Source organism: Sus scrofa, chromosome 13 (assembly GCF_000003025.6).
Source record: "Sus scrofa isolate TJ Tabasco breed Duroc chromosome 13, Sscrofa11.1, whole genome shotgun sequence".
Taxonomy (NCBI): Eukaryota; Metazoa; Chordata; class Mammalia; order Artiodactyla; family Suidae; genus Sus; species Sus scrofa.
Window position 1 is genome coordinate 111,416,666 of NC_010455.5, and position 27,988 is coordinate 111,444,653.

The window sequence follows — 27,988 nt, forward strand, 5'->3', positions numbered from 1 at the left end:
TAACTTTTAGAATGAAGAGCAAACTCACTCTTCACTTCAAAATGAAATTGAGAGGTATGTTTCCCTCCCTTGCACTAGAATATTTCACTGAACTTCTGAAAGATGCATTTTGAAAAGCTTTTACAGAGATAAAAACACTAATAGGTTTGGGATAACATGAGCATTTCCAATTTTTGTTTTAGTCACTTCCCTATACTAGCTCACGAATTAGTGGGATGGACATGGAGGGTTCTAGGAAGTAAAGGTGTGAACAACATGCTGTCCCATCTCGGCCACAAGGCCTCTGTGTTGTGAGGTAAAGGATGGAGGATTTACAGCTGTGTGCTTCTGAAATTGTGCTTTCACTGAGATCCTGGTGCGTTTCAGAATACTTTACTAGAGTAACTTCTCAGTGACCCTTAGAGTGACAGTAAACATACTACAGGCATGATTATGTTTCTAAGCTGTTTTCTTGAAGTTCTGATGTTGCAGAAGGAAAATGGTGAGCTAGTAGAGTAACCTAAACACCATATATCTATAAAGGGAAGAAAGTGAGAGAGGGCAGCAAGATCATCATAATCCAGGGGAGAGTGGGTGTCAGGGTCCAGATTTGGTCAGGCATCCGCCACAAAGCAGTCTGGGTAAGTCACCAGCTGGGTCTATGAGCTGAGATCTAGAGGACAGATGCCTGCAACAGCCTCTAATGTTCCTGTCTGCTCACTGCACAACAGCAGACTCCAGGGTTGTCTTACAGACTCTCAGCTTGGGTTAGGCAATGTTGTTTGTGCCATTGACTTTTAGTAGCTGCATTTGGTTTAAGTGTTCTAGCTAACGCCTAGGAACAGAGGCTCTGACCTAAACAAATCTGATTCAAAACTAAACATTGTCACTACAAACTTAGGCTTGTTTCCTTATTATTTCTACAAAGCTCTTTTCCTCATCTTTTAAAAGAGCAATAATGGGGAGTTCCTGTTGTGGCGCAGTGGTTAACGAATCCGACTAGGAACCATGAGGTTGCGGGTTCGATCCCTGGCCTTGCTCAGTGGGTTAAGGATCTGGCGTTGCCATGAGCTGTGGTGTAGGTCACAGACGCAGCTCGGATCCCGCGTTGCTGTGGCTCTGGCGTAGGCCGGTGGCTATAGCTCTGATTCGACCCCTAGCCTGGGAACCTCCATATGCCACAGGAGCGGCCCAAGAAATGGCAAAAAGACAAAAAAAAAAAAGAGCGATAATGACATCTCTCATGGGATTGTTGTGATCATTAAATGTGATAACTTCTTTTTTATTTTGGCCATGCCAGTGACATGTGGAAGTTCCCAGGTCAGGGGAGAGTGGGTGTCAGGGTCCATGCTACAGTAGCGACCAAGGTGGATCTTTAACCCATTAGGCTACCAGGGAACTCCATGATAACTTCTTGAAGTACTTGGCATATACTAAGAAATCAGCAGTCTTATCACTAATGATATTTATCATCATCACATTATCAATTTTTTATCACATTAACTTAATTATTTACCTGAAATAATTTTTTTATTTACAATGTTTAATTTCTTCTCTACAGCAAAGTGAGAAGTTATACATATGTATATTCTTTTTTTTATTACTCAAATGAATTTATCACATCTGTAGTTGTATAATGATCATAACAATCTGATTTCACAGGATTTCCATCCCACAGCCCAAGCACAATCCCCCCACCCCCCAAATTGTCTCCTCTGGAGACCATAAGTTTTTCAATGTCTGTGAGTAAGCATCTGTTCTGCAAAGAAGTTCCGTCTGTCCTTTTTTCAGATTCCACATGTCAGTGAAAGCATTTGATGTTGGTGTCTCATTTATGGCTGACTTCACTGAGCATGATAGTTTCTAGGTCCATCCATGTTGCTAAAAATGCTGGTATTTCGTTCTTTTTGATGGCTGAGTGATATTCTATTGTGTATATGTACCACATCTTCTGGATCCACTCCTCTGTTGATGGACATTTAGGTTGTTTCCATGTTTTGGCTATTGTAAATAGTGCTGCAATGAACATTGGAGTACATGTGTCTTTTTGAGTCATGGTTTTCTCTGGATAGATGCCCAGGAGTGGGATTGCTGGATCAAATGTTTCCATTGTGGTGATCTGAGGTTTGCTTGTGAACTACTAACATAGTTTGGTAATTTGTTGGTTATCACAGTATTTTATTAGGTACATGAGTACCTAATAAATGGCTGATTAACTCTGTCTGCCCCTTGATAAACTCAAGGTTAAAAAGGCATAGCTCCTGAATTCATGCTTCCTAGGTCAGGGAGCCATGCTAGATCTGATTCATGCACAGAAAGTCTTCTGCTGCAGAAATTTCATGCCAAATCATCAACATTTTAGAATACTTTCAGCCAACCAAGTATATAAAAGAGGTATTCCTAGCATTGGAGAAAAGGCCAAATGCAGGTGGAGAGTGAGTGATTAGCAAATGCAGATGTTGAAAAAGTTCAGCAGATTAACCACTTACTTTTTCCTTTAAGTCAGAGGAGAAAGATGTTGGTTTAAATGGTGATGGAAATTCACCATCTATTTAGAGTGTTATATAGTGGCGAGGGGTGATGGCAGAACTCAGGCTCTTGGCTTTCTCCATTTGCCAGGCTAGATGTGGCTTTGCTGTACATTTGGAGATGAGGTTCTCCGTCCATGTCTGACTGCCCCAGAGCTCAGCCTCTGACCATATTTGGGAGGTTCTGTCAGGGCTTTGGTAGAAGTTCCTTTACTACAGTTGCCAGCTTAGACATTTTCTGGCACAGACTCATTGTCCCTAGACACTGCAATAATTCATCCCAGATGCCTGGCCTCTTCGGCCCATTGGGCCTTGCCTCCCTCACTCCTTCCCCTCAACATGGGCATGGTCAGCAACAATAGTACTTAGGTTTTTGTACACACTCTGCGTTACACCCTGGATAGAATTGCTTAGTAGCACTTGGAGCACACACTGTAAAGGAATTTGGGGATATGCTAATGAGGAAGCCCATAACCAGAAGCTGAGAAGATTCACAATCAAATTGCAATAAATCTGTGGAGACTCCTTAAAGAACAAGACACACAGGAAAAGCTTGATTGCTGGAAAAACTTCTCTGTAAATGAGTGGTACCATTGCTGCATCTTTGAAAAGGCAGCAGTACTTTCAAGAGAGTCACAACTGCATGCCCCCACCGCACATTAGTCAGCCCAGATGACTGGCCGATGAATGATTGGGCCACATGTGCTGTGTCTATCAGCAGAGCTCCTGAAAAGACTAGGTTTGAATGCTGATGTGGGAGGTTAAATAAAAGGTTCCAATTTGTTCTTTTCTCTTCCCCCCTTCAACCAACTGCCCCAGCCCATCTCCCAAATTTGTGCTCTTCCCTGCTTGTTCTTCCTATGTCAATGGCTTTGAATGGAACAGAGTTGCTAAGTGACATACAATTCTGTCCCATTTTTAACTTAAAAGACTGAACTAATGTATCAATGAATGTCATTTCTGTATGACGATGAGTATGATTTATAAGTTAAGATTTTGAGATAAAAAGGAACATGAAAACCTAAATAATTTTGAATAAGTCCATATGGATGGTTTAAAGATATCCCCTAAAACACCATTAGTTGGATTTATTAAGGATTATGATGTACTGTGTCATATTTTAATATTTGATGAAACTTTTTTTTTTTTTTTTTTTTTTTTGTCTTTTTGCCATTTCTTGGGCCGCTCCTGTGGCGTATAGAGGTTCCCAGGCTAAGGGTCTAATCGGAGCTGTAGCTGCCAGCCTACGCTACAGCCACAGCAACGAGGGATCCGAGCTGCGTCTGTGACCTACACCACAGCTCATGGCAACGCCAGATCCTTAACCCACTGAGCAAGGCCAGGGATCGAACCCGCAACCTCATGGTTCCTAGTCGGATTCGTTAACCACTGCGCCACAACGGGAACTCCCTAATATTTGATGAAATTTTAAGGTAGCATTTCTTCTCATGAAAATTCATAGCATCATGATTATATGCTGAAGTATTTCTCTCATTACTTTTAAAGTAACAAAGTTTCATTTCTCCTTATTTAGTCTCAAATCAGAGAACTAGAGGCATATCAGAATAATACAATCTTTTATTTCGTACCAGATTAAATTCTGATCTTCACAGTGCAAAATTTAGATTTTGTAAATGAAGAGCCCATAACTTTGTCTTCTGAGTTATAGACAGTGTTGCTTACATGTTTCTCTAAACTGAGTCTCTGTCGAGAAGAAATACGAATGTTCCAATGTAACAGTTGGCATATATATATATTTTTAAAGACTCCTTTTTCTGAAGATTCCTTTTTTTCCTATTTATCTTCAGGTCTAACTCATAATTTTTCCTGGGCCTTAGGATTCAATACTAAGTAACACAAAATCCTAAACTTTGGAGGTGGCTAGGGTATGAGCACATTGCATTTCTCAGTAGTCAGTGACTTGCCCAAGGTCCCACGAGTGGGAGCTGAATTCATGGTCAAGAATTTGTCAATTTAGGCTCTATTATTTCTGTTATGGAAAACTAGGGAACAGAGGAGGAGGATCCTATATGAGTGGATTGCAAAGGCAGACTGGACAGAAAATTCCTTAGTGACTTTGGCTCAGTTTGAGAGAACTTTATTTTGACAATTGAAAAAAGACAAACTGGGCTAGTTTATGGCCAGATTCCACTTCGATTGGAGGTCACTGTGATTCCCCATCTGACCTCACACCTAAATGCTTAGCCAGACATAAAACAATGCTGGTTTGTTGGACTTTTTAATGTTTCATAAAGCTTGGGCCTCTGTCAAGAAAAATGAGGCTCTAAGGCTACGTGATTTTAGGGAAATTGCTAAACTTCTCAGTTTAATAAATTATACCTTTTACCTTTTGTGAGTTAGTAAGTTGGTATATGTAAAGTGACTAGGAGAGGGTTGGCCCATATTAAAAACTCTTATTCTTTCATTTTATTGGTCTGGCTTTTAAGAGACCCATTTACTCAGAGCTGGGAGGAGATTTCAAATCTTCTAGTTCAATATTTTAATTTTACAGATGAGTAAACTGAGGCCCAGAGAAAGGAAATGGCTTCTGAGCTAATTTATGACAAATTTGGATTTCTAAACTGCTAGGTCAAGGTGCTTTTTACTGTGATAGGTCCCTGTAAATAAACCTTTTGTTCTTCTTCAGGATAGAAGATCAAATCAGACCACTTCTTAAATCCACTTCTACTGTCTGGGTTCAAGGCTCAAGCCAGGCAACTTTGGGTCAAGCCACCATAATTACTCTCCTGTATCACTGTGCTAACCTACAATCTCCCTGATTCTGCCCATGCTCCTTTTAATCTGTCCTCAGTGCAGCAGCTTAGAGTTTTGTTGTTGTTGTTGTTGTTGTTTGTTGTTTGTTTTTCTGTTTGACAAAACAAACATCCTCTCCTGTCTCAGTTCATCTGCTATTAGTCTTGTTCATTCTTCTCCAGTCACCTCACCCTCCTTGCAGATACTTGTACTTGCCAGGCATTCTCCAATCTCAGGGTTTTGTGTTTGCTGTCTCCTTTACCTGGAAGGTGTCTCACCAGATGCTTGCATGTTTTGCATTTCTTTCAGATATTTCTTACCACCTTGTCGAATCCTGCCCTGACTATTCTATTGCAGTTGCAGTCATCTGGTATTTTCCATTTTCCTTTCTAGTTTGCTCCAGCCATAGTGTTTGTTACTAATAGTCTATATTTCTTTAGGGGGCTTATTGAGTACTTTTCTCTAGTAGAATGCAGACATCATGAAGGCACTGCTTTTCATGGCTGTGTCTCCAAAGTCTAGAACGGTGTCTGCTCCAGACACTGAATGCAGGAGCACTATGGTAATAGGACCTATGGGATATTCAAAAGTGTGTGCTTTTTAGTTTTTTTTTTTTTTTTTTTTTGTTATAGACTAAAACTAAGCAAAGTGTGACAACTCATGTTTTAAAAGTCCTGCTGTGGCATGGGACTTTGCAACACAAGAAAATTTATCCTTTGGGAATATAATCTGTTTATTTTTTGGATTGGCACAGCTAAACTAATGTTCGTATATCTTTCTGGAGTTAATTACTGGAAAGGAAATACTCCAGAAAGCCAAACCAAAACAAGAGCACTTTCCTAAAACTCTATAAAGAATACACAGTATTTTAGTTCTGGTGAATTAGGTAGTCTCAGTTCTTTCTCTTTCTGGGTTCTTAGAGAAACCTCAAAGATAACACAATACAGACAGGAGGTCAGCATTCATGAATCAGGTTTCATCTTGATAGACTTTTTATAGACCTATAACAAAGTGGAGCCCTGGAAATTGCGTGAGGTAATGGGGATTCTGACAGACCCTTTAACTGTGAAACTTGGAGGTGCTGCTATAATTCTGCTGCTTCAGATGAAAATTTCAAGTGTTTTCATTAGGTGCAACAGCTGTTTCTATTACAGATAACAGATCTCTGAGGTGGTGATGCTGATATCAACTTCTAGTGGGCTCAGAACAGAGTGTAGCTTGTACAATTAGCTTTTTTTTTGATTATTTTTTTTTCTGCACACGCAAATTAACTCTGTAGCAGTAAAAGGAAATTACTTACTTGCTACCGGAATTGTTAGAAAGTGATACGATCAGATCATGCTTTGTAAAGTCACATTAACCAAATTAAAAGCCCTTGGGAAAAATTTGGCACCCTGTTCCTTTTCATTCACATCTTCCTAAAGACCTCTCAGGAACTTCCATTTAGAAAGCTAGGATCATTACCAGGGCTTTTAATTTGGAAAGATTGGCTGCTCACTAGCGAGTCTTTCTAGATACCCAGTGACTGGGTGGAGTGGCTCTGTTGTGTTCCAATCTCAGAGGCCTTGACTTAGACAATTTTGCTCACTCCTGCTTGCTTGCAGGTATGTTTTCCAGCCAAGGGCCCCTACCCATGGCTCTATTGCTGAAGCTTGACTCCAGGACAGATGTTTCATTTCATTCTCTCCACAGACGCACATATCACTCCTATTAGGAGAACTGGAATCTAGTTTTCCAATCCTGTGATTCTGGGCAGGCCTGAGACTGTTTTGACTGGGAAAATATGGTGGCTGTTGATACGCCAGTTTTTTTAGATGACTGATGGTTTTTATGTCTTTTCTCTTGAGAATCCAGCTATCATGTTGCTTAAAGCCTAATTCACATGGAGGGGCCACATTTAGGCATTGCACTCCACAGTCTCAGCTGCCTAGTATCAACTGTCAACCACATGAGTGAACTATCTTGGAGTCTAGTACTTCAGGTGACTACAGCCCCATACACAGAAGCCAGCTGACAGAACTGCATGAGAGACACTGAGCAAGAACCACCTAGCTGAGTCTAGTCAACACATAGAATTGTAAAAGATAATAATTGCTGTTTGAAACCACTATATTTGGGATAATTTTTAACACGGCAGTAGATAACTGCAGTCAGGGTAACGTGGGATGCTGCAGGCTAAGTGCTTCTGTGAATGTGGGTATCAAAACACTAGCTTAGAGTGAGGTGAAATTGCTCGTTGGCTATAGGATGCAGAAAGGTATAAACAAATGAAAATCACACTAACATCTTATCAGCTAGTTCTTGGAAATTCATAGTAGGAAGTTCATAGTAGGACTTTCTATTGTCTCTTGGATTGGTAGATAGAAATATTTATTGATAAAATGCAAATATTTCTGGGAGGGATAATGCTATAAACCAGGGTACAAGGGTACAGAAAACTTTGTGTAGGATCAGGTAGTAAATATTTTAGGCTTTGTGAGCTATATGGTCTTGTGGCAACTATTTACCTTGGCCAAGGTGACACAGATGATACCTAAATGAATGGCATGGCTGTGTGCAGTAAACTCTATTTACAAAAATAAGTGGTTGGCTGGTCTTGACCTGTAGGCTGTAGTTTGCTATTGCCTGTGCTAAACAATTATTTCTATAGTCAGCAGAAATATTGAGTTTTATTGCTTGACTCTCAAGAGCATTGGATTTGGTTTAGTACTAGTTCTTCCTGCCATTCCGTCTTAGTCTTCTTTGTCAAGTTCTCCTAAATTTGAAGTTTGCTACTCAAGGCTCTCTTCTTATATGCTTTTCCAGCTATGTCACCCACTCAGATGATTTCAGTTACCATCAGTTTGCCAATGATTGAGAAATCTCTATCTCTATTCAATATTTTATCCAGAATTCCAGACTCCATACATCCACTTGGATATCTTGCCAGCACCCTACATTCAATAGTTTTGTACCAGTTATTAGCCTATTGTCTCTCTCTCTCTCTCTCTTTTTTTTCCCGTCTTTTGTCTTTATAGGGCTGCACCTAGGGCATATGGAGTTTCCCAGCTAGGGGTCTAATCTACAGCTGCTGGCCTATGCCAGAGCCACAGCAATGCCACATCAGAGCCACGTCCACGACCTACACCACAGCTAACTGCAATGCCAGATCCTTAACCCACTGAGAGATGCCAGGGATCAAACCAGCAACTTCATGGTTCCTAGTTGGATTCCTTTCTGCCAGGCCAGGAGGGGAACTCCTCTTAACTCCAAACCCATCCTTCTATAATTAACTCTTTGATGCTGGGCTTGGAACTCAGCAAACTGAATTTCTGTTTTGCCAGCTCTTTGTCTAGGTCACTAGGGGGCGATAGAGGGAAACTAAAACCAAAGGGAAAAAGAGGGACCTACTGCTTCCTGTTTATTTGCTACGGACTTCCCCTATGCTTGGGGTTCCTGTGAGCATCTATTCAGCAAATTGTCTTTGCTCCAGAAATATACCTTTTAGTCTGTAGTAGCAGTTGAATCTAGTTTTTCCAAAAGTTGCCAAGTCGCCTCCATTAATGCTGCCATCCTTCTCTCCCCATCAATACCAGTGAGTTAGTGCCCTTCCTTAGAAGTCTGGGTCTCAGCCCTTCACAACCCCTCCTCTGAGTTCAGAGACACTAGCAGCAGCTAAACAGCACCTCCTAGTAGGTATGAGTTTTGGGCTAGACTGGTCCCTCCAAGTTTTCTAAGTTTTAGTAATTGCAGCCTCTGAGTCTATAGCTCTAAGGAGTGATAGCTCTAAAGGGGTAATAATTGCTTTCTCTGTTATAAAATTACTGTACCACCTTTCTTTTTCAGTTACCTATTTCATATCCAGAATATTAAGCATTCTTTATATTAAATTCCCATTCAGATATTTGGCATGACTTCTGTCCTGCTATGACAGGGCTCTGAAAGAGTTTATGTTCTCAGCCAAAAGCTGCTTCTCTGAAGTGTTTCCTTTTCTTCCTTTGCACAGCCAGCTTCTCCCAGTTTCCTCCCTAGTGGTTCAAGACTAATGTCTGTAGATCATTCTAACTTTTTATATTTTTTTAAAGCCCACATGCAGTCAGTGAAGATGACTTGTAGATATGCTTCCTAAATATTCCTTACATCTCTGTGTGCTTCTCCCTGCTTTTCCCTATCTCTGTGCTCACCATGGTAATTTAAGCCACCACCCTATAACTGTTCTCCCATTACAGCCCTGGAGATGTCAAAAATATTTACCAGAAACTTTCTAAAACATTCTAAATCCTCAACATAATTTATAAGTCCTTCTGTGATTTGACTTCTCCTGCCTCTGCACTGCATTGTGAAATATGTTCCTTGTTCCTTTGTCAGTATTTGAATTTGCCATGCTTTTTCAGCATTCTTGGTGCAAACTTTTCCCTCTGTGTAGCAATCTCCCTTTTCATCTGGATAACTACCACTATCCTTTAAATGTTTTATAAATATCACTTTCTCAGAAATGGATTTTCTTACCTCTCAGACCAGATTATATTCCTTTATTTCTTCTTTAGATCATTGAACATCTACTTTTTAAGTATAGTATTCAGTAAATATATAAGTAGCTGTTTAATGACTGTCTTCTTTCCTGGATGGTAAGGTCCATATAGGCAGGGGCAGTGTATGTCTTGCCTAGCACATTATCCTTAACACACAGTGTTCTTTCAGGCACAGTAGACATTCCATAAATATTTGCTAAGTTTAGTTGATTTCTGTCTTATTCATTTATCATAGGGCCTCTGAATTGATTACTGAAGACACATTTCTGCAGATGCATCAGAATCCCTCATGGCTGACTTTACCCTTAAACCGAAGGCTTCTTTGATTAATTCATCTCACATCTCCTGACACCATTTCTCTCTTTGTGGATTCTTAGAATGATCGGAGGAGACTGAGTGGGAAGTATATTGATGAGTATTACCTTTGGCTGGACTGGAAACCCACCACTACTTCTTCCTACATTGTCAGGGGCCCTTTGGTATCATGCAAGTCTCCTTAGTACCTGGGGCCAGGTGCATCCCAGTGCTTGTTTTACTTAACTCAGGTAACCCAGGAAGGGATGTTCCCTACTTCTAACAAACTGGTAGGTTTCTCCTTCACCACAGACAGCAAAGTGCTAATTTTTTTTTTTTTTTTTGTAGTTCCCTGAAACATAGCCATTATTTCTCAAATGACAGAAGGTGGGGGAAAGGGTTGGGGAGTGGACTAAAACATTGATGAAAGGGCTTAAAAAATCTGTAATAATAATAATGAAGCAGATAATGAAAATAGAATATGAAAATGAGCATGTTAAGAGACTCATAAAAGCATATGGCTACAGTCAAAACAGCAGCAGAGGGAATGGATTATATAAATCCATATTTGATTTTGGTTACACTTCCAGGGAAAGAGCTGCATTTATTTTAAAAAGAAAACAACCAATAAAAACAACCAGAAGAACTTCCTTTTCTTTTTATCTTCTAGACAGATTTGCCCCAAGATGGACAGTTTCTTTGAGAATAATATATATTTTTCCTTCAGCTGAAGGTTTTACCTTTTGAATTATATTCCACACACGTTCTTTATCGTTTCTTCTTCCTTCAAGGGTGTCCATAGCATCTGCCATTAGTGACTGCAGCTGTGGCACCAAGATAAAAATTATCAGTGTGGAATTCACACAGAAATAACTTCTCTAAATACACAGATTAAAACCTAATTAAAAAATCATTTGTACGCTGATGATTTTATTACTCATCTTTCCGACAATGAACACTGCCGCCTCATCTTCGCTTCAGTCATTACCAAGTATTATTGCAGATATAAAATATGGAAACAATGGAAAGATTCTTCTTGAAAATTTGTAGAAAACATATAGGTTTTAATGCAGTAAGTGTTGATGTTTTGTAGAAACAGATTTGGGTTGTAAAGAAGGAAGGCAGTAGTTAATTCCCTCAGGAAATGGCATGTAGTACATGAAGGTATTCTAGTATTTTCTCTTGAGGCTAATGTGTCATAATTCTAGACATCATGCAAAAGCTCACTAGAGAACCATGCTAACATTGTGTTGTTTTATTGCCTCTTTTCAAGGATCTGGCTCATTTATGTTCTTTTACTATTCTTTTCTAAAACTTCAAAATAACCAAGTTTTCTTTTTAGGCTCTATTTCAAAGACAAGTTTAAAAAATGCCACCCATGGCCCCAAACTGCCATATTCCAATTTAAAATAGTCATATACACATGCTGCCTATGTGGCGGCAAAATTCTGAAGCCACATTAAGCCATGTGACATTCAAAGCCAAAAAAGAAGTTTCTCTAAAAAAGAACAAATGCCAGTTCAGTCACCATGGCCTCAAACATTATGAACCCTGAGATAATCTTTCTGTACTTTAGATATTGCAGAGCTTAAGTGGGAGGGCAGAGTTGAGTCACTCAAGATTCTTCTCTTGAGCAGTCAGTTTATATAGCATCGCAAAAGATATGGCAAGAATTTATTATCTAGGTTAACACATGCTTGGAAGTTGGAAAGTCTATTAAGGTGATGAAATCTTGCAAGATACATGATTTTTATATATTTGGCTTACATATATACATACCATATAAGTTTATATTTTTTTCCTAGTAAGTATATAAATTATGAAAATATCCCGTAAAATCCTATTTTCCAAGGTTTCAGGTAGTGGAATATTGCGCTAACATGTGGAATATTGCACTTACCTAAATAATGCTATTACATGTTCTTTCGGTATATTTGGAAACGTAAGTATTTGCAGAAAAAAGAAAGCCACAGATGTGTGGTTAAGAAGACCTAAGTGCAGAAAACTCCCCTGTATTTTTCATTTAAATCTTGAATGTGCTCTTCAAGAAGACAGGATCAACATTGTGCCAGCTTCCTAAATTAACATTTTCTTCACTTTCTCTTATCTCAGAGGAGCATTAATCATCTAAAATTGGCTATAATATGCACTCTGAAAGCTCCACACTTACTACAGTCTTGAATGCCTTATGAATGGTAGGATAAACACTTAGCCTTTTAGAAGGTGTTCTGTGCACACAACCATAAAGGTTTAGAAAGTATTATGCCAGTTTTGACTTTTTTCCCCTCAGTTTTCGTGTGTAGTATGCATAGTTTTATTATCTAGCTACTCAGTTTTATATGCTTACTTTGAATATCAGTATTTATTTAATATACTTCTACAAGTTCAGATGAACATTATACATGTTGGCAGTTCATTTCTTGATTAATTAATTTGTCACAACTTTAAAAAGCTCCAAAAGGGGAGGGTTCCTTTAGTTATCTGAAAATTACAGGTGATCAGTTTGGGTTGTTCTAATCCTTGCTGTGTGAATTCAATTCAGGTCTATAATTAGTTTTCACTATCTTCAATTAGAGCCTCAAAGTAAAGAGCCTGATGCTACAACACATTATGAGATTTATGTGAAGTAAACTTTACCTTTCCTTGAATGGCCAGCAACTGATTAGGAATTCTTTTTCAAATGTAGTGCTATTGTTTCTAATATTGATTATGTTTTTATACACATCTGTTGGAAGATTTTTTTCTGAGGTATTTCTTCTACTAGTTTTTGACAGGCTGTGTTTTCTGAGTTAACTGGTCAATTCAGTTAAAAAAAAAAAACCCACTATTTGACTAACTGCATTTTCCCTGAAATAACTCTCTTACCTAAATGTATGTGAGTATGTGTTGACACTAATGTCACACATATGTGTAACACTAAAAGTGAATTTAAGAAAACGCTAAAGGCAATTCTGTAGGGTTAGTTTCCTATCCAGGAATTACTTTTTTTCCCTCTTACTTTTGCACTGAAGAGAATCATATATTAACATATCTTGGAGTTAAGGAACAATTGAGTAAAATTTCACTTTACTTGAAACAAAAAAGCCTGACTCACAATATGAATAATCAGCCCTTTTCCATTTTGTCATACATCACAAAGTCTTGCTGTACAACAACAACCAAAAAAAAAAAAAAAAAAAAAAAAAGGAAGTTAGTCAGGGTGAGCAAGCAGCACACAAACACACACCTTCCTACATTTTCTAGTTTCTTCATTAGAATGCTTCATGAGGGTTGGGAATTTGCTCTCAGCCTACATTTATTATCACATTCTGTTTCAGACCCTACCATTCTTTTGTTGGCTCAGAGCTTGTGAAGGCCTTAAACAAAGAGAAACCAATGCTTACCAGTTCTGCCTCCTGTTGACTGAGGTCCTGTAGATAGGGAATGGTTGCTAGTTCTGCCATGGCTTGATTGATCACCTGGGACTGCTCCTTCACTCTCTGCAGCTGGCTGAGGAGGGTGGCGTATTGCAACTTCTCCATCACACCTGAGCTCGCACGAAAACTCCCCTAGTCTCCCAGTAGAAGGAAATGTCTTAGAAAATAGCCTCTCCCTGGGCATGGAAGTCTGGGCTGCTTGCAATATATTTAGTTCCTTTGAAGTAATGGTTATCTAGTGCAAATAAATATTTTTGTGATTTTAGAGAATTGTCTGTACCCTTCCTTCAAACAGGTGAGTGTATTTAAAAGGGAATAGTTTGCAGGATGGTTAAGATTTGGAGGTGGCTCTGCTTAAGGAAGCTGGGGCGAGGGGAAAAGAGGGGCCTGAAGTTGAACCTCAGCTCCACTCTCCCAGTGGGGATCCCATGGAGCTGTGGCCATTTAGAGGAGGTGACTTTATGTCACCAAGGCACCTTGAGAGTTGAGTTGCCTACTATCTTGTTTATATAAAGGGAGATTTCTTACGTAAGCTGAAAAATGTTATGCAGGTTGAATTCTGTTTACCCCAGTGGCTCACATTAAACCTCCGGATCTGCTTTTATCTTTACTTCTTGTTGGGTGGCCATGGTCTCTGGCTCCTCTCTCTGTGGTATTGTTGTGTTTTATTATGGCTCCTAGGACCATTCCAAGCAACTGACATGATCCATTTTGAAATAGACTGTTGTGAACTTGTAAGGACCTGCAGCCCCCATAAATCAACTGGTATTATGGGTTTTCTTAAAATGGGGTGCCCTTATAATGATTAAGGTGGCCCATCTCTGTGTCTGCTACTGCCAGTTATAAAAGAGGACATGTTATCGTCTCTAAAAATTTAATACAAATTATACTGCTTGATAGGAAAAGACAAAGTTTAACGTAAAATTCTCACATTTTGATTTAGAAAAAGATACCTATGACATATGGGGGCACCTAGGGGCTAAAATAAAAGCCTTGGGTTTCTGTCATGTCCGGGAGGTGATGAGAAATGGGAAGTCATGGGTGAATTTAGTTAGGCAATTGCATTCCAAACTCTGATGTTCAGAAGTGGAAGCCTGGATGAGCAGCATCCTTTTATGGTGAGCTCCTCCTGCACCACCTGCACCAAGAATCATTAGGCTTGTTTGTTACCTAGGAAGAATCCTGGGCCTTACTCAGTGAGTCTCTTGAAATGTGGCCCTAGAAATGAGAATTTTAGCTTGGTGACCCCCCAAATATTTAAATGTCTCAAACAGAATTTGGAGAACAAGCTACTACCTTTTAGTTGTGCATACGTATAACAGATTTTTATCCAGAAATTAGAGAAGGCAGACAGGATTTTTCCTTCTTAAAATAGAATCTCTTCTAAGAGAAAAAATATTAGAAACTAGCATTACTACAGAGCATCTGAATTTAAACTTGAATTTAGAAAGCACTTCCTTCTGAAATGCCATATGCATATTCTGATTGACACCAACCTCTAGAAGTTGGCACTTTCCTAGAACCTTGGTAATAAAGGAAGGTTTGGTACGATTGCAATATATTTGCTGTATTTCTCCCTAGCATCTATCTATGCCATTTGACGAATGTCTCTCTATCCCTGCTAATTTGTTCTTTCTGATTAATCATTTATCTGAAAACCTACAAACCTAGAGGAGCAATGATTGCAAATTGTGTATTTGAGATCCCTTCTTTGAATTGACAAAATAGCCAGCCTACCCATTCAGTTTAAACGTGTAGTTAAACAATGGGATACTGTCAAATAGAGGAAAGCAAGTTGCAGGAGAAACAGTTTTCTTTCTGAAGAAAAATTGCTTTCTTTGTCCTTTTTTAAAAATAAACAATGGGGCTAGTTGTAGGAAAGCGGTGTAGTGACTCAACTCCAAAGAGCAGAAACAACTGCAGCCTGCTTGGGAACATAATCTATCAGTGTAATTTTCCAAAACATCATGAAAGTAAAAATAGTGGAAGGCAATGGTGCTTTGTTAGCTTGATTGCTGGATGCATAACAAAACAGGAAGTGCTCCTTAGGAACAGGACACCATGGAAAGAATATAGTTGACTGTTAATAGTCATCACCCCACCCCCCCTCCCACCCAAGCCAAGGGCAGTTTTGGTTATCAGGAAACTATAGATTAATATTTTACCTATATAAGATAGGGGCTTTTGAGCAAGAAAGTGAAAAGGAAATAAAAATATGTACCAGCAGGCATGCTCTAAAGCTGTTGCTTTAAGAAAATAAAGGAAATCTTGAAAAATAAAGGAATTAGCTTACATCTAATGCTAGCAAAGTCTAAATCTAAAGGGAAGTGGCGCGCTCAGTGAGACTACAGGAGTGATCAAAGGGCTCTTTAGCTGCTGGAGAGAGTGTGCTAAAGTGGCCAAGATTGAAGCTAAGACCTCATACAGGTACAAGAAGTTTAGGTAAATAGTAAGTTCTTCGAATGAAGGCTTCAGCCAGACAATTGTCTAGATTTAATAGCAGGTATAGATAAATGTTTGGAAAATAAGTGGCACAATGTAATACTGCTGAAAAGCAAAGCCCAAGTATTGGGAATGGATTTCTAGTTGACCTAATATATAGAAACATTAATTGCAAAGAAAAGGGGTAGGAAACAACATATTATTGTTCATTTCAAATGTGCACATGTAAACACTTTTTATGCTTCACTTGAAGGAAATTAAAAGTAAAATCAATGAGGTATTCAAAACATGGTTAGTTAGGTCATTTTTTGGCAAGTCAGCCTGTGAAGGAAGCTTCATGCATGGAAAGAGATTTTATTATTTTAACTCTTTAACATTTACCCCAGGAAGCAGAGTACATAAGGTTTTAAACTGACAGCAGCCAATAAAGTTAATGAATGGAAAAGCACAGTGGCATTTGGTAGCATGTGAAGTAATTGGGACAAAGACCCAGAGAACAAAAAATACCATCAAAGCAGAGCTACTGGTTGAATGGGATTGATGCTCAGTGGGATTAAAAGCCACCAGATAGGAAGGTGGGAGAATATTTGAGATAATAATTCTTAAAATGCCAGAATCATTCTTGTCAGGCCATGTGTTGTGGGCCTAGGCAAGGAATCTCTAAAGGTAAAGAAACTGGTGACAGAGTGGAGGGAGAGTTATTTTCTGAGACACTTTGTCCCTTTGACTAATTCTTTCTACCACCTCATGGCAAGAAGTGAAAGTCCATGTTCCCTGGGAAGCCCCACTGTGGACAGGAGATCTACCTCATGGCTGTAGATGATACTACTAATAATGTGTTTGTGAGTAGATCTGAGCCACATCTGTGATCTAAGGAAAAACATTCGGAATTCCTAGGACACCTGCACAGTCTTCACTTTAGAAGAATATGTGATTTCAAATTACACAGCTTTTAAAAAGGAAAAGAAAGGTCTATTAAAACAGGTCTTTTTTCAAAGCAAACTAAAACCAATACAAACAGTTAAAACTGCTAAAGTTCTTAACGCTTTACAAAACACTTCAACATGGGTATATACTTTTATTGTATATATATATATACACAACAGCTCTGTGGGGTGAGCTTGCAGATGTCAATTGATTTTATAAACAAGAAGAGACAGATCAGAGGGTAAGTGACTTGGCCAGAGCAGAGCCTTGGACAAAAGTCTATAGATGTCACAAGCTAGGGTCATAACTAATAAGGACAATACCTAAACACTTGAGTAGATGGCATTTGACATCTGACAAGAGAAAACATACCTTGGGGATCCTAAACCCATTGTTGAGGAATCCTTGGGTCACAGTTAATGGTAACATGTAGGAATAATTTCTGCTCACCAACTCATTACTCACTTCATTAAACCAGGTTACCTTTACAGCCAATTTTATGCAATCCTGCTTTATGGAGCGGTGGTTGGACATATAACAAGAAACCTAGGGGCTGATATTTGGATATATTTGTGGTCTCTGGGTACTTTTGGGTTCACTCACTTTGGTTTCATTAAAGCTCTTTGAGACAATCTTCCAAAAAAGCTGTTATCTCCCATAGAGGCAAACATAAGAAAGTCGATGACATCCCTTGCAGCCAGCGAAGTGCTACTGCCTCATTCTAAAGAAGTCTAACTTATTGATTAGGTTCTAAGAATCTTGTTAGTTATGGTTTTCAAATTTCCTTTATAGGCACATACAGATACATGCATATACAAATTTCTAAGCTTCCAGAATGCCCTTTGAAAGGTAAGGAGATGAGTGAAGAGCATTTAAAGACAGCGTAAAGCTTAGATTGGCCTAACCTGCATTCACAACACACTGAGCTGGCAATAGATGATGAGGGGGTCAATTTCCTGACAAGTAGCAAATTATGGCAGGTATTGCCCCAAAGAGCAAGGGCACAGACGGAGCACTTCCACAATGTCCAGCACATTGGCACTGTTAAGTTAGCCATGTGTAGATGAAGTGAAATAATACCACATGGTGATAGTTCTTGTTAGCAAGGCCTCCACTGTTTGCAAGGCCTGATGATGACAGTGTTGATGTGTGTGTGTGTGTGTCTGATTAGGATGGGGTGGTTGGTGATGGTATGTCTGTGTGTGTGTGTGCATACATAGAGGAGGTTGTGGTAAAGGTGAATTGGAGAGCAGGGTGCAAAATTTGTATTAGAGCCAATGAGACAGCTGTAAACTGAATGTGTCCACCCAAAATTTGTATGTTGAAGCCCTAGTGCCCAATGTGATATGTTTGGAGAATGGGGCCTTGGGAGGTAATTAGGATTTAAATGAGGTCATGAGAGCAGGGCCCTGGTGACAGGATTAGTGCTCTTATAAGAAGAGACACCAGAGAACTTGCTCTCTTTCATGTTAAGGTCAGAGGAAGTTGCCCACTGCAAGCCAGGAAGAGGGTTTCAGTCAAAGCCTGACCATGCTGGCACCTTGATCTCAGGCTTATAGCCTCTAGAACCATGAGAAAACAAATGTCTGCTGTTTAAGTCATCCAGTCTATGATATTTTGTTATGACAGTCCAGGATAACTAGGATAGAAATGGATTTATCAATAGAATTATAGGGGAGGTAATTGAGTACAGTTGTGGGGAAAGGAAAGCTGTGTGGTAGGAAAATTCGTGAAAATGTGCTTTTGGATTTGTAATGCATAGAATTACAAATCATGCAAATAGATTAGGGATTTTATAGCTGTTATGAAATGCCGAATAATGTTACTGAGCTGAACAGATGTTAAGTAGCTGTTTGTAATGACCCCCTTGGTTCCCCTTGTAAGCGAAGAACATCAAATCAATGATGTAATACAATAGCCACAAAAAAGAAAATTCTTTAAAATTTCCAGCTTAAAGGCCTTTTGAAAAATATTTAAAAAGGGGAAATCTGCAGCCTTTATAACCTGTTAATGAGATGTTCCCTTTATGTACTTTCAGTACAATAGCTTAAATTGTGTAAAATAGCACAGCATAATTCAGGTCTCATTTTGGGTTTCTTAAGATTGAAAAATAGAAAGGGCATATTTTCCCTCAGTCAGAGAAAGGGATTAGATAATTTACCTAAGGGCATATAAAGATCAGCTGCCAATGTTTAGAGGAGCATCCAGTTTATCAGTGTGAGGGGAGGAACTAGCTTTAAAGACTCTGAAGTCTTGTGTAGGTAACGCAAAGGTTATATGCAATAGCCCAATATATGAAATAAAGCAAACATTATGTTTACTAAAATTTTGTTACAACTTAGAGCAAGAAATTCGATGCAACCTTCAGTTGGATATCAGGAAACCACAAAGAAAAGACTCTTTAAAGAGACACTAGCCTAATAAATGCTGGAAATTACCAAGCATAGCATTATAATTTTACAATATATTTTAATATAAAAGGAATAAAATAATTTGCTAAACTTTGCTTGGTTTGGCAAATGAGATTTATTGTCAAGTTTTCTAAAATCCTCCAATACTTGGAATATTTGCGCCATAAACTTTCTATACTTCTAGAATTGTCTAATAGTTGTATGCCAAACAAATATAAAAGACTCATATACCTACATTCATTTGGGTGCTTCTAATAAAATCCAGTACTGGCAAGATGCGCTTCCCCATCGTCTCCATGTGTCTCACTGTTTCTTCTCTGGTCTGCAGACCGAAGGGAGTTTTATGTTCTAAAAATTGTAACAATAAACTTTTATACTGTTTTTCCAGACTTCCATTCAAAATGCTTGCTTTAGCAAGCTGTGAAGAGATATCTCAATATTAATAGATGTGAAATCTTTGAGATGGGACTAGCACCTATACCAAAGACCACAAGTATAACAATGAAAGATCTATGAGGAGAAAGGCAGAGGAGACATTGTCCTGTAGAGACTCTCATTTATTCATTTTGTTGTGCTTCCTGATTGAGAGATCTAAGAGACAGCTTATAACAATTCATCTCTCTCTGCAGAGTATGCTTTCCCTGAGTTGTGAAAAAATGTTGTCATAAATGTGTCTGATTCTTGTCTTGTTCCTCCCAGGTATTATTCAAGTGTGCAGATCCCATTGATTTTGAATGTAGCTTGAAGTTGAGATAAGCCTCAGAGGATAGAGGGCTAGACAAAACACATCTTTAATTATGTGAGTAGACCTGAAGGGATAAATTCAACCTGAGACCATGAATTCAGCCTACAAGTCTGAGACTAACTCCATGTGAATATTTTCTTGATTTTTGAAAGTTTCAACTATAATTATTGAGCACCATTTAACCGTAATACTCTTCAGGAGATCTAAGATCTTGGTTGATTACTAAAGAGTGGAATAGGTATTAATACAATGGCAGATAAGGGAATTTAAGGTTGTTATTGGCTATATTTTTGATTTCATATAATGGTTTTGTTGTATACTTTTCTTCTACACTTGGTAATTGATGATGCAAAAACTTGCATCCTTTAAATGTCCTGCAGTCTGGCATTGGTGATACTGTGTTTGGGATGAGGTGGCTGGAGCAAGGGAGGTGGGCACATTGGGATTGTGTTTAGTCTTGGGGGAAAAATAATTCCAGGTATCGTTAACTAACCCACAAAGAAGATTGGGAAGAGTTAAGTACGACCCAACAAACATTTTTTGGTGCCCAGACTCTACTAAATGTTAGATCTTGTGATGAATAAGGCACAATTCCTGCCTGTTAACAATATTGAAAGATAATAGGTCCAGGTGGTTTACCTATAAATATTGGTATCTTCCTACTTGATACTTTTCCCAAAAATTTCCCATCTTCTTTGTTCTTGAACCCAAGAGTCAAGAGGTATTGTTGGGGAGGAAAAGATGACCAGTCAGCTGTTTGAGGCAACGTGTGGAGTCCTTGAAGATCTGAAATGTGACATAAAAAGAAAAAAGAATTTATTATTTTGTGGTCTTAGGGTATTTTTCCCCCTAGATTTTAGGAATTATACTTCAAAAAAAAATGGTAAATACACAAATTAAAAATTCAAAGTAAAAGTATGTGCATCAAAATGTCAAATAGATGATATATCAAAATCGTTTCACTATTTATATTTTTCTTAAAATATAAACATACACAAAGTACAGCAATAAAATATGGCTAGATTATATGTTTCCCTTTTCTCATATTCAAAATAATAGAATATTTAAGACCAGCTTGCAGGCTTAATATTTTCTGTGTGACTCTTTTCAAGAGAATTTGATTTTTCCATTCACAATTTAAGATTTAAGGAAGTAATACTATATGAAATAATATGAAATATGAAAGAGAAAAATTACCACATAAGAATTAAAATACAAGGCTAATTAGTTGAGTTGCTATTCCTCCTAGCCGAAGGAAATTTAAAATGATAAATGTACTGATTTTGTAATTAGACTTGGAAATAATTTGAGTGTCATGAAAATGGTTCTAATAGAAACTCAATCCTTAATGATCAGAAAAGCTAATATATACTTTGTACTTATTTTCTACTTTCCCTGTTCTAAGTATTTTGTGTGCATTTTCTTTATCAAACATTTTTAAAAATTGAGATATAATTGATTTACAATATTATATTAGTTTCAGGTATACAGCAAAGTGATTCAGTTATATATACATATTTTTCAGTTTATTTTCCATCATAGGTTATTACCAGATATTGCATATAGTTCCCTGTGCTATATAGTAAATCCTTGTATATCTACTTTATGTAGTTTGTTTCTCTCATACTCCTAATTTGTCCCTTCTCTCCCTCCCTTTTCCATTTGTTAACCACCAGTTTTTCTGTGTGTTCATTATCTTTATATCCTCACAATAACTTTACAAAACTGGTGCTATGGTCCTCATTTTAAAAACAGGGAGGGCTAGGTTATGCAAATGGGAAATGACTTGTCTGGAAACACAGCCTCTGGATGAAGCAGGATTCACACCTGGACAGTCTGACTCCAGCACTCATGGGCTTAACTGCCACACTCTGCTTGAGCCTGGCCTGGCTTTGGGTTACTTCAGGGACAGGGACAGATAGCAGCCATGGGGTCTTGGAGGCCAGATTTACTTAATTAAGTTCCATCCTGAGTAATGATACTTTGGTTTATTGAAGTAGCCTTCTTAGATGAAGGATGACGTAGAGAGGGTTTAATGAGCCTTCCCTACTTAACGTTGCCAGAAAGGGAAAGGTATAAAATTCCAAATACCCTTGAATTATTACTGAAAGTTCAAATTTTTAATGTCAAATCAGAACTCAAATGGTAATGTTTCTAATGTAGTCTTCACTATTTGTAGCATTTCTTTAGTAAAATAATAGACACAGTAAATCATGAGTGTTGTTATCCACCCTCTCTGACTCCCCTACTCTCCATTTTAGCTATGGAACCCTTCGTTCAAAGTAAAATTTACTGAGAAGCCCAATCTTTAAGTCAGTAAAGGTAGATCCTTTCCATTTGAAGCCTGGATCACTGACCACCAACCTTCATCACTGTACCCCATCCTATACCCCACACCCAACTGCCACCTTGAATCCCTCCACAAAATCCCAGTTTTTCAAAGCACATTTAGGAAAACTCTGCCGTTAAGTTATTTGGCACATTTTGGTTAAGTAAATAGCATCTGGCCATTAAATAGAGATTCGACATGTATGCTGATTATTAAAAGAAAATAATACAAAATATTTTTTAAATCCGAGCACAGAGCAAAAATGTATTAAACATGATTTAGTCTTTGACTCAGGATCAGGTAACCAATAAACATTCTTGAGGTCTAGCATTTATGTGGCACGTCTGTGCCATACACTTTATCAGAATTATCTTTCTGATGCAATAACCATATAGAGCAGGACATATCATTATGCCCACCTTACAGAAGACAAAACTGTAGCTTTAAGAAATTACAAACCTGCCCAAGATTACACAGTAAGCAAATGGAGGGACTGGAATTAAGAGTTAGGTGACTAGTGTCAAAGCACAGAGTTTAGCTCTCAAAATGATCCCATGACAATAATCATCACTCTAATAGTCATTGGGTAGCCTGTCACTGAAGCCAGGCAATGCCAAACACAGACAGCTTTAATAGACACAATTCTAGATTGAACACTTCCTTATTTTGTCTAGAAAAGTACAACAAAGGCCTAAAGAATTCTCAGAACTAATAAACTTTTTAGGCACTTTAACATGCAGATTGCAGTATAAGACGCTCCTTTAGTTGGTATTTGAATTCCAAACTGCCTCTTTTTATTTTTTTTTAATTAATTAATTAACTAATTTTGGTTTTTAGTGCTGCACTAGTGGCATGTGGAGGTTCCCAGGCTAGGGGTCCAATTGGAGCTATAGCTGCCAGTCTACGCCAGAGCCACAGCAACGCTAGATCTGAGCCACGTCTGAGACCTATACCACAGCTCAGGGCAATGACAGATCCTTAACCCACTGAGTGAGACCAGGGATCCAGCCCGCAACCTCATGGTTCCTAGTTGGATTCGTTTCCACTGAGCCATGGGAACTCCAAACTGCTTCTTTTTAAAAGGATGGCTCATTTCTATAAACAAAGTAAAATGTGATTTCTGCATTACCATTTTGAAAGTGGAGAAAGTCTCTTTGCTTCTGAAATCTGTTGCAGATAATCACCAGACACACCCAACCTAATACTATCTTGCTCCATACTTTATGGAATTTGCCAATAACCAGATCATGTGAAAAGGCAACTAAGTAAAAATAAAAGGGACACTAGCTCACCCCCACCCCCGATAAATGGTAATGATTATTCATTAGCACTCTCTAAGATGCTGGCCTTTCTAAATTGTTGGCATTTTCGGGAATTAGCATACTCTGGAGATGGAGGGCGGGAGAAGGTATGTGTTCCCTGGCTGTGATTTGCTCTGTAATCTAAGCCCTGACTTAGAAGGCTACAGAGCCTCCTGGCCATGCTGGTAATGAAGTCTGGAGCATCCTCTGGGACCCTTAGCTTTCTGGGTAACTCTTGATGTCTCAACCCCTGGAATGGGTGTGGGTAGGCTTTATGGTTGCTCTGCTTCCACACAGATCCAGAGTATATATAACTCACTGACAAAGAAGCCTCTGGATCTCAGGTCCCAGAAGCCACTGTCTGTACCCGCTTGCAGCTCAGAAAGGGTTTCTTACAGGACACTTCCAGGTTGTTAAGGCCAACATTGAAGTGCTCTTGGACTATAGTTCATAATAGTTTAGAGTGTGCTGTGCATGGACTGGCATTTGTAGTGTTGCAGGAGGCATTTTCAGATTGGCGTTTTTTGATACAGCTCTATTGCCAAAAGTAGCCGATGTTTGAGGGCTCCGTTATATAAATAGCATGAAGACTTTGAGAACTTGATCTCTTCTTGCTCTTAAATATTTGGCAGATAAAGAGTGGTTAGATCAACTAGAGCAACTAATAAATTAACATGATAGCTAATTTATTATATACTTGCAAAAATATAAGTATTTGCTATTCTTTTTGGTGCTATATGTTTCATCCTGTGAGTGTTCAGTCCACTGTCAACTTCTAGTTGATGTTTCAAAATGTGAGGTCCCTACATACATACTGTAAAATTCAAAAAATATATTTTAAAGTATAATTTTTATTCCATTTGCATGCAGAACAAATTGCAGTTGTATGAACATTTAGCCTAGCAGGTGGTCTATGACCCCAAATGACGACATACTTACCAGATGTTGAATCTCATGTAACATTAATTTGAGTGCTGATTGTTCTCAATTTTATGCTCATAAACATCTACCTGCAATCAAAAAGCCCTGTGCCTCTGATGGATATGAAAGTTAACCAGAATACAGCGTCCTTTGGTAGGGAAGTTGAATTGATTAAAAACGTCTTCTTTGCTCCTGTCACATCAGAAGAAAACTTGGGAGAGATAAATCCCTTAATGTATTCCTCTACAATTTATCGCAATTGGAGATAAAATTTAGATGACTATGACCGAATTTATTATTAAAAAAATCAGTTTGCAGGTATGACACAGTTCCAAGTTCTTACCATTAGGGAAGTGGGCATTTTAAAAGAGAGTATTAAAAAAAAAGAATATTAAAGAGTATGCAGATTAAATTTCTTGCAGAAGTGCAATCTTTAATTTTTTCCCCTCCAAGTGAAAGATGTCCAACTCTCAGCAAAAGATGATGAAGTTTGCCCTTTATCAAGAACCTTTTCTTAAGAATTGACCAGTTTTCAGGCACTCAAGTCATTCATGTTCTTCAACCTTCTGTATAATTGCCTGACTCCCTCCTTAAAATCCCCTCCCAGGAGTTCAGTGACAGTCTCCTTTCTTTCTCTGCCTGTTTCCCTCTCCTTCTCTCTGCCTCTCTTCCCCTCTCTCCTGTACACACATACATGCTGCTTCCTCTTCATGTCTCCTCCTGTTTCTCATTCAGTGCATCTCTAAGCTCTCCTGCTCACCAATATGTTCTTTGTATGTACACTCTTGGGGGAATTTCTCTATTCTTGAGGCATTAATTGTTATCTCTAACCAAAAGATTGGGGGGGTCAATGCTATAATTTCATCTGCAAAATTTCACCAGTTTCGAACACAGCATTTCCAAATGCCTACTGGGATATTGCTGTTTGCTCCCCATTACAAATGTTACCTCACATACAGCAAATATATTCTTTTAAAGTGATTTTTTAATCTCCACAATGTCTACCTTCCCCACATTTCACCAGTATATTATAAAGCTAGCCCTTGTTCATCTAATTATTCTGACTCAAAATTTTGAAGCCATTGTTGACTTTTATTTCCTTTTATTCTCTGACATTTAATGAATCTCAAAAACTCATTAAGTCTTCCCATGGTAATAGAACTCATATTAATCACCTTCTTTGCATTATCATTAATACTACCCTGGTCAAATTTCTGATCACATAGCATCTGCCTTACAGAAAACATTTCCCAACAAGCCTCACTGCCTCCATTATCATTTCATGCCGATATATCTCCACACCACCATCCAGTGAGTATTTTTGGAATGTCACCTTTGTCATGGTCACATCCTTCCTCAGGAACTTCATTGATTCTTTCCTGATATTCAAGGCTATCAACTCTGTGCATGTATTTCACAGTCTATACTTCATTCCTATGTTTTCTCCAGTATAAACCTTTCTTATCAGTTCTGCTGATTTCACTAATTTGCACCATCCTGTGCTTATCTTTATAAGGAACTTTGTGCTTTTCTGCCCTGAAACACCTACTTATTCTCCCCATATTTTCTTTGTTCATTTGATCATCATCCTTCCAGATGTGCCTAATTTAAGTCCCACCTAGTCCATAAATGGCTTCCTGAGTATTTCAGTACCCTCCTTCCTTCTTCTTTCTTTCTTTCTTTCTTTTTTCTTTTTTTTTGTCTTTTTAGGGCCATACCCTTGGCATATGGAGTTCCCAGGCTAGGGGTCAAATCCGAACTATAGCTGCTGGCCTAAGCCACAGCAACGCCAGATCCAAGCCGTGTCTGCGAACTTCACCACAGCTCACGGCAACACTAGGTTCTTAACCCACTGAGTGAGGCCAGCGATCGAACCTGCATCTTTAGTCAGATTCGTTTCCACTGACACAACTGGAACTCCACCCTCCTTCCTTTGAACTCTTAAGAACACCTATACCATTCACTGTAGCATGAATCTACTAACTTTTCACAGGGAGATGTCTCATCTCTCCAGTAAGTTTTAATCTTGAAGATCACATCTTCGAGTTACCTGCATGCCCTAGCATCTAGTAGGTGCTCAATCAATACTTGAGAGTGAATCTAAGAAAAACAAAACAGAACAGAACAAAAACAATTTTTCTAAATCCTATTTTTTAAAATAGTCTTGGTAAGACTAGAACTTCAAAAAAAAAATCAAAGCTAATGAAATGTTCAGAGCTTCTGATTTATTTCTATGTCACTAAACTTAGGAAAGACTATCACGGACTTAGTTGTTCATTTTACCTAAAACTTAAATGATTTTTGTTCTATTAATGAAGGGTGAATGAGGTGAAATAATCTGTCTCAGATAACACAGTGGAGTAGATGCTCAAATGAACAGAGCATCTTTGCTTATACGGAAAAATTAGTTTCATATTCAAGTTGGACCCTTGATGTAGCATGTTCTCTGGGAAATGTGGACTCTTGGTCACAAATTAAGATTGGATTAATAGAGAGTGTCTGGCTTAGTGAAACTGGCAGCACCAGAAAAGCATCTGCAAAAATGTGAAATATTGATTGTAGATCAGCAGACTCATCTGTATATATGAGGGGCAGCTTATTTTTTATGAAGTTAAACATCTGTAAAATAAAATTTGAGCTCTCTGGACATAAAGTATAAAATACAGATGCCATCAGCTGCAGCATTTTCTGTTGGACACCTCATCATAATCACAGCCAACAGATTGTGAATAAACTTTTCAAAGCAGTTTTTTAAAAAAGAAAAATCACTGAGGTTTTAAAACTCTTTTAGAAATACGCAGATTTGTTAGGGTTCTATCATCACCTTTCTCTAAGTTTCATTTCCTTTGGTGTCTATGTGATTTCTCTGCCCTTTGTCCATAAAAAAAATGTTCTGACATTTTGGGTTAGAGCAAAATCTCATTTCTAAAGGTCCCAGTTGTTCAGTGTGAGATGGGACGATGTCAGTTTTATATGACTTCTTTTTTAGTGATCGGTTTCAGAGTTGAGCTCCCCTAGTCCCTTCATAATGTCAACACTTTGTCATTACTTCTTTCCCGATCATTTTGTGGATTTTATCTTGTACTCCTTTTAATGCCAATACTTCTATCTTGGAAGTTATCCACAAATTCACATCAGCAAGAAAAAAGCAAAAGGCAGCAACTTTGCAGCTAACTTGTCATTATTGCCCCCCATAAATAATAAAAGTTTCTGCTTTTAAAAACGTAGATAGAGCATTTTGATTTTTGCATTTGCTGTATGAAAAAGCTATATGTACAATGAATCTTTGTATAATAAATTATATTTTGTCTTTGACCTTCGTTATAGTTTCAGAGTTATAGATGCAGGTGAAAAAATTTCGTTTTTATTCCTAAGATTCCCAGTGGTGACTTCAGGTGGCTGATCTATTTCTCTAAAACCAACCTTTATA

General features: G+C 38.3%; 1 protein-coding gene across 1 annotated transcript in view; it reads right to left on the bottom strand.

Annotated features, from left to right (window-relative positions):
• The window catches only part of SPATA16 (spermatogenesis associated 16), a 212,172-nt gene that overhangs the window by 19,298 nt on the left and 164,886 nt on the right, over nt 1-27,988 (bottom strand). Inside the window, 4 exon segments of the mRNA NM_001177914.1 lie at nt 10,807-10,890; nt 13,450-13,614; nt 19,498-19,610; nt 20,647-20,793. Coding sequence (NP_001171385.1) covers nt 10,807-10,890; nt 13,450-13,614; nt 19,498-19,610; nt 20,647-20,793 — 509 coding nt within the window.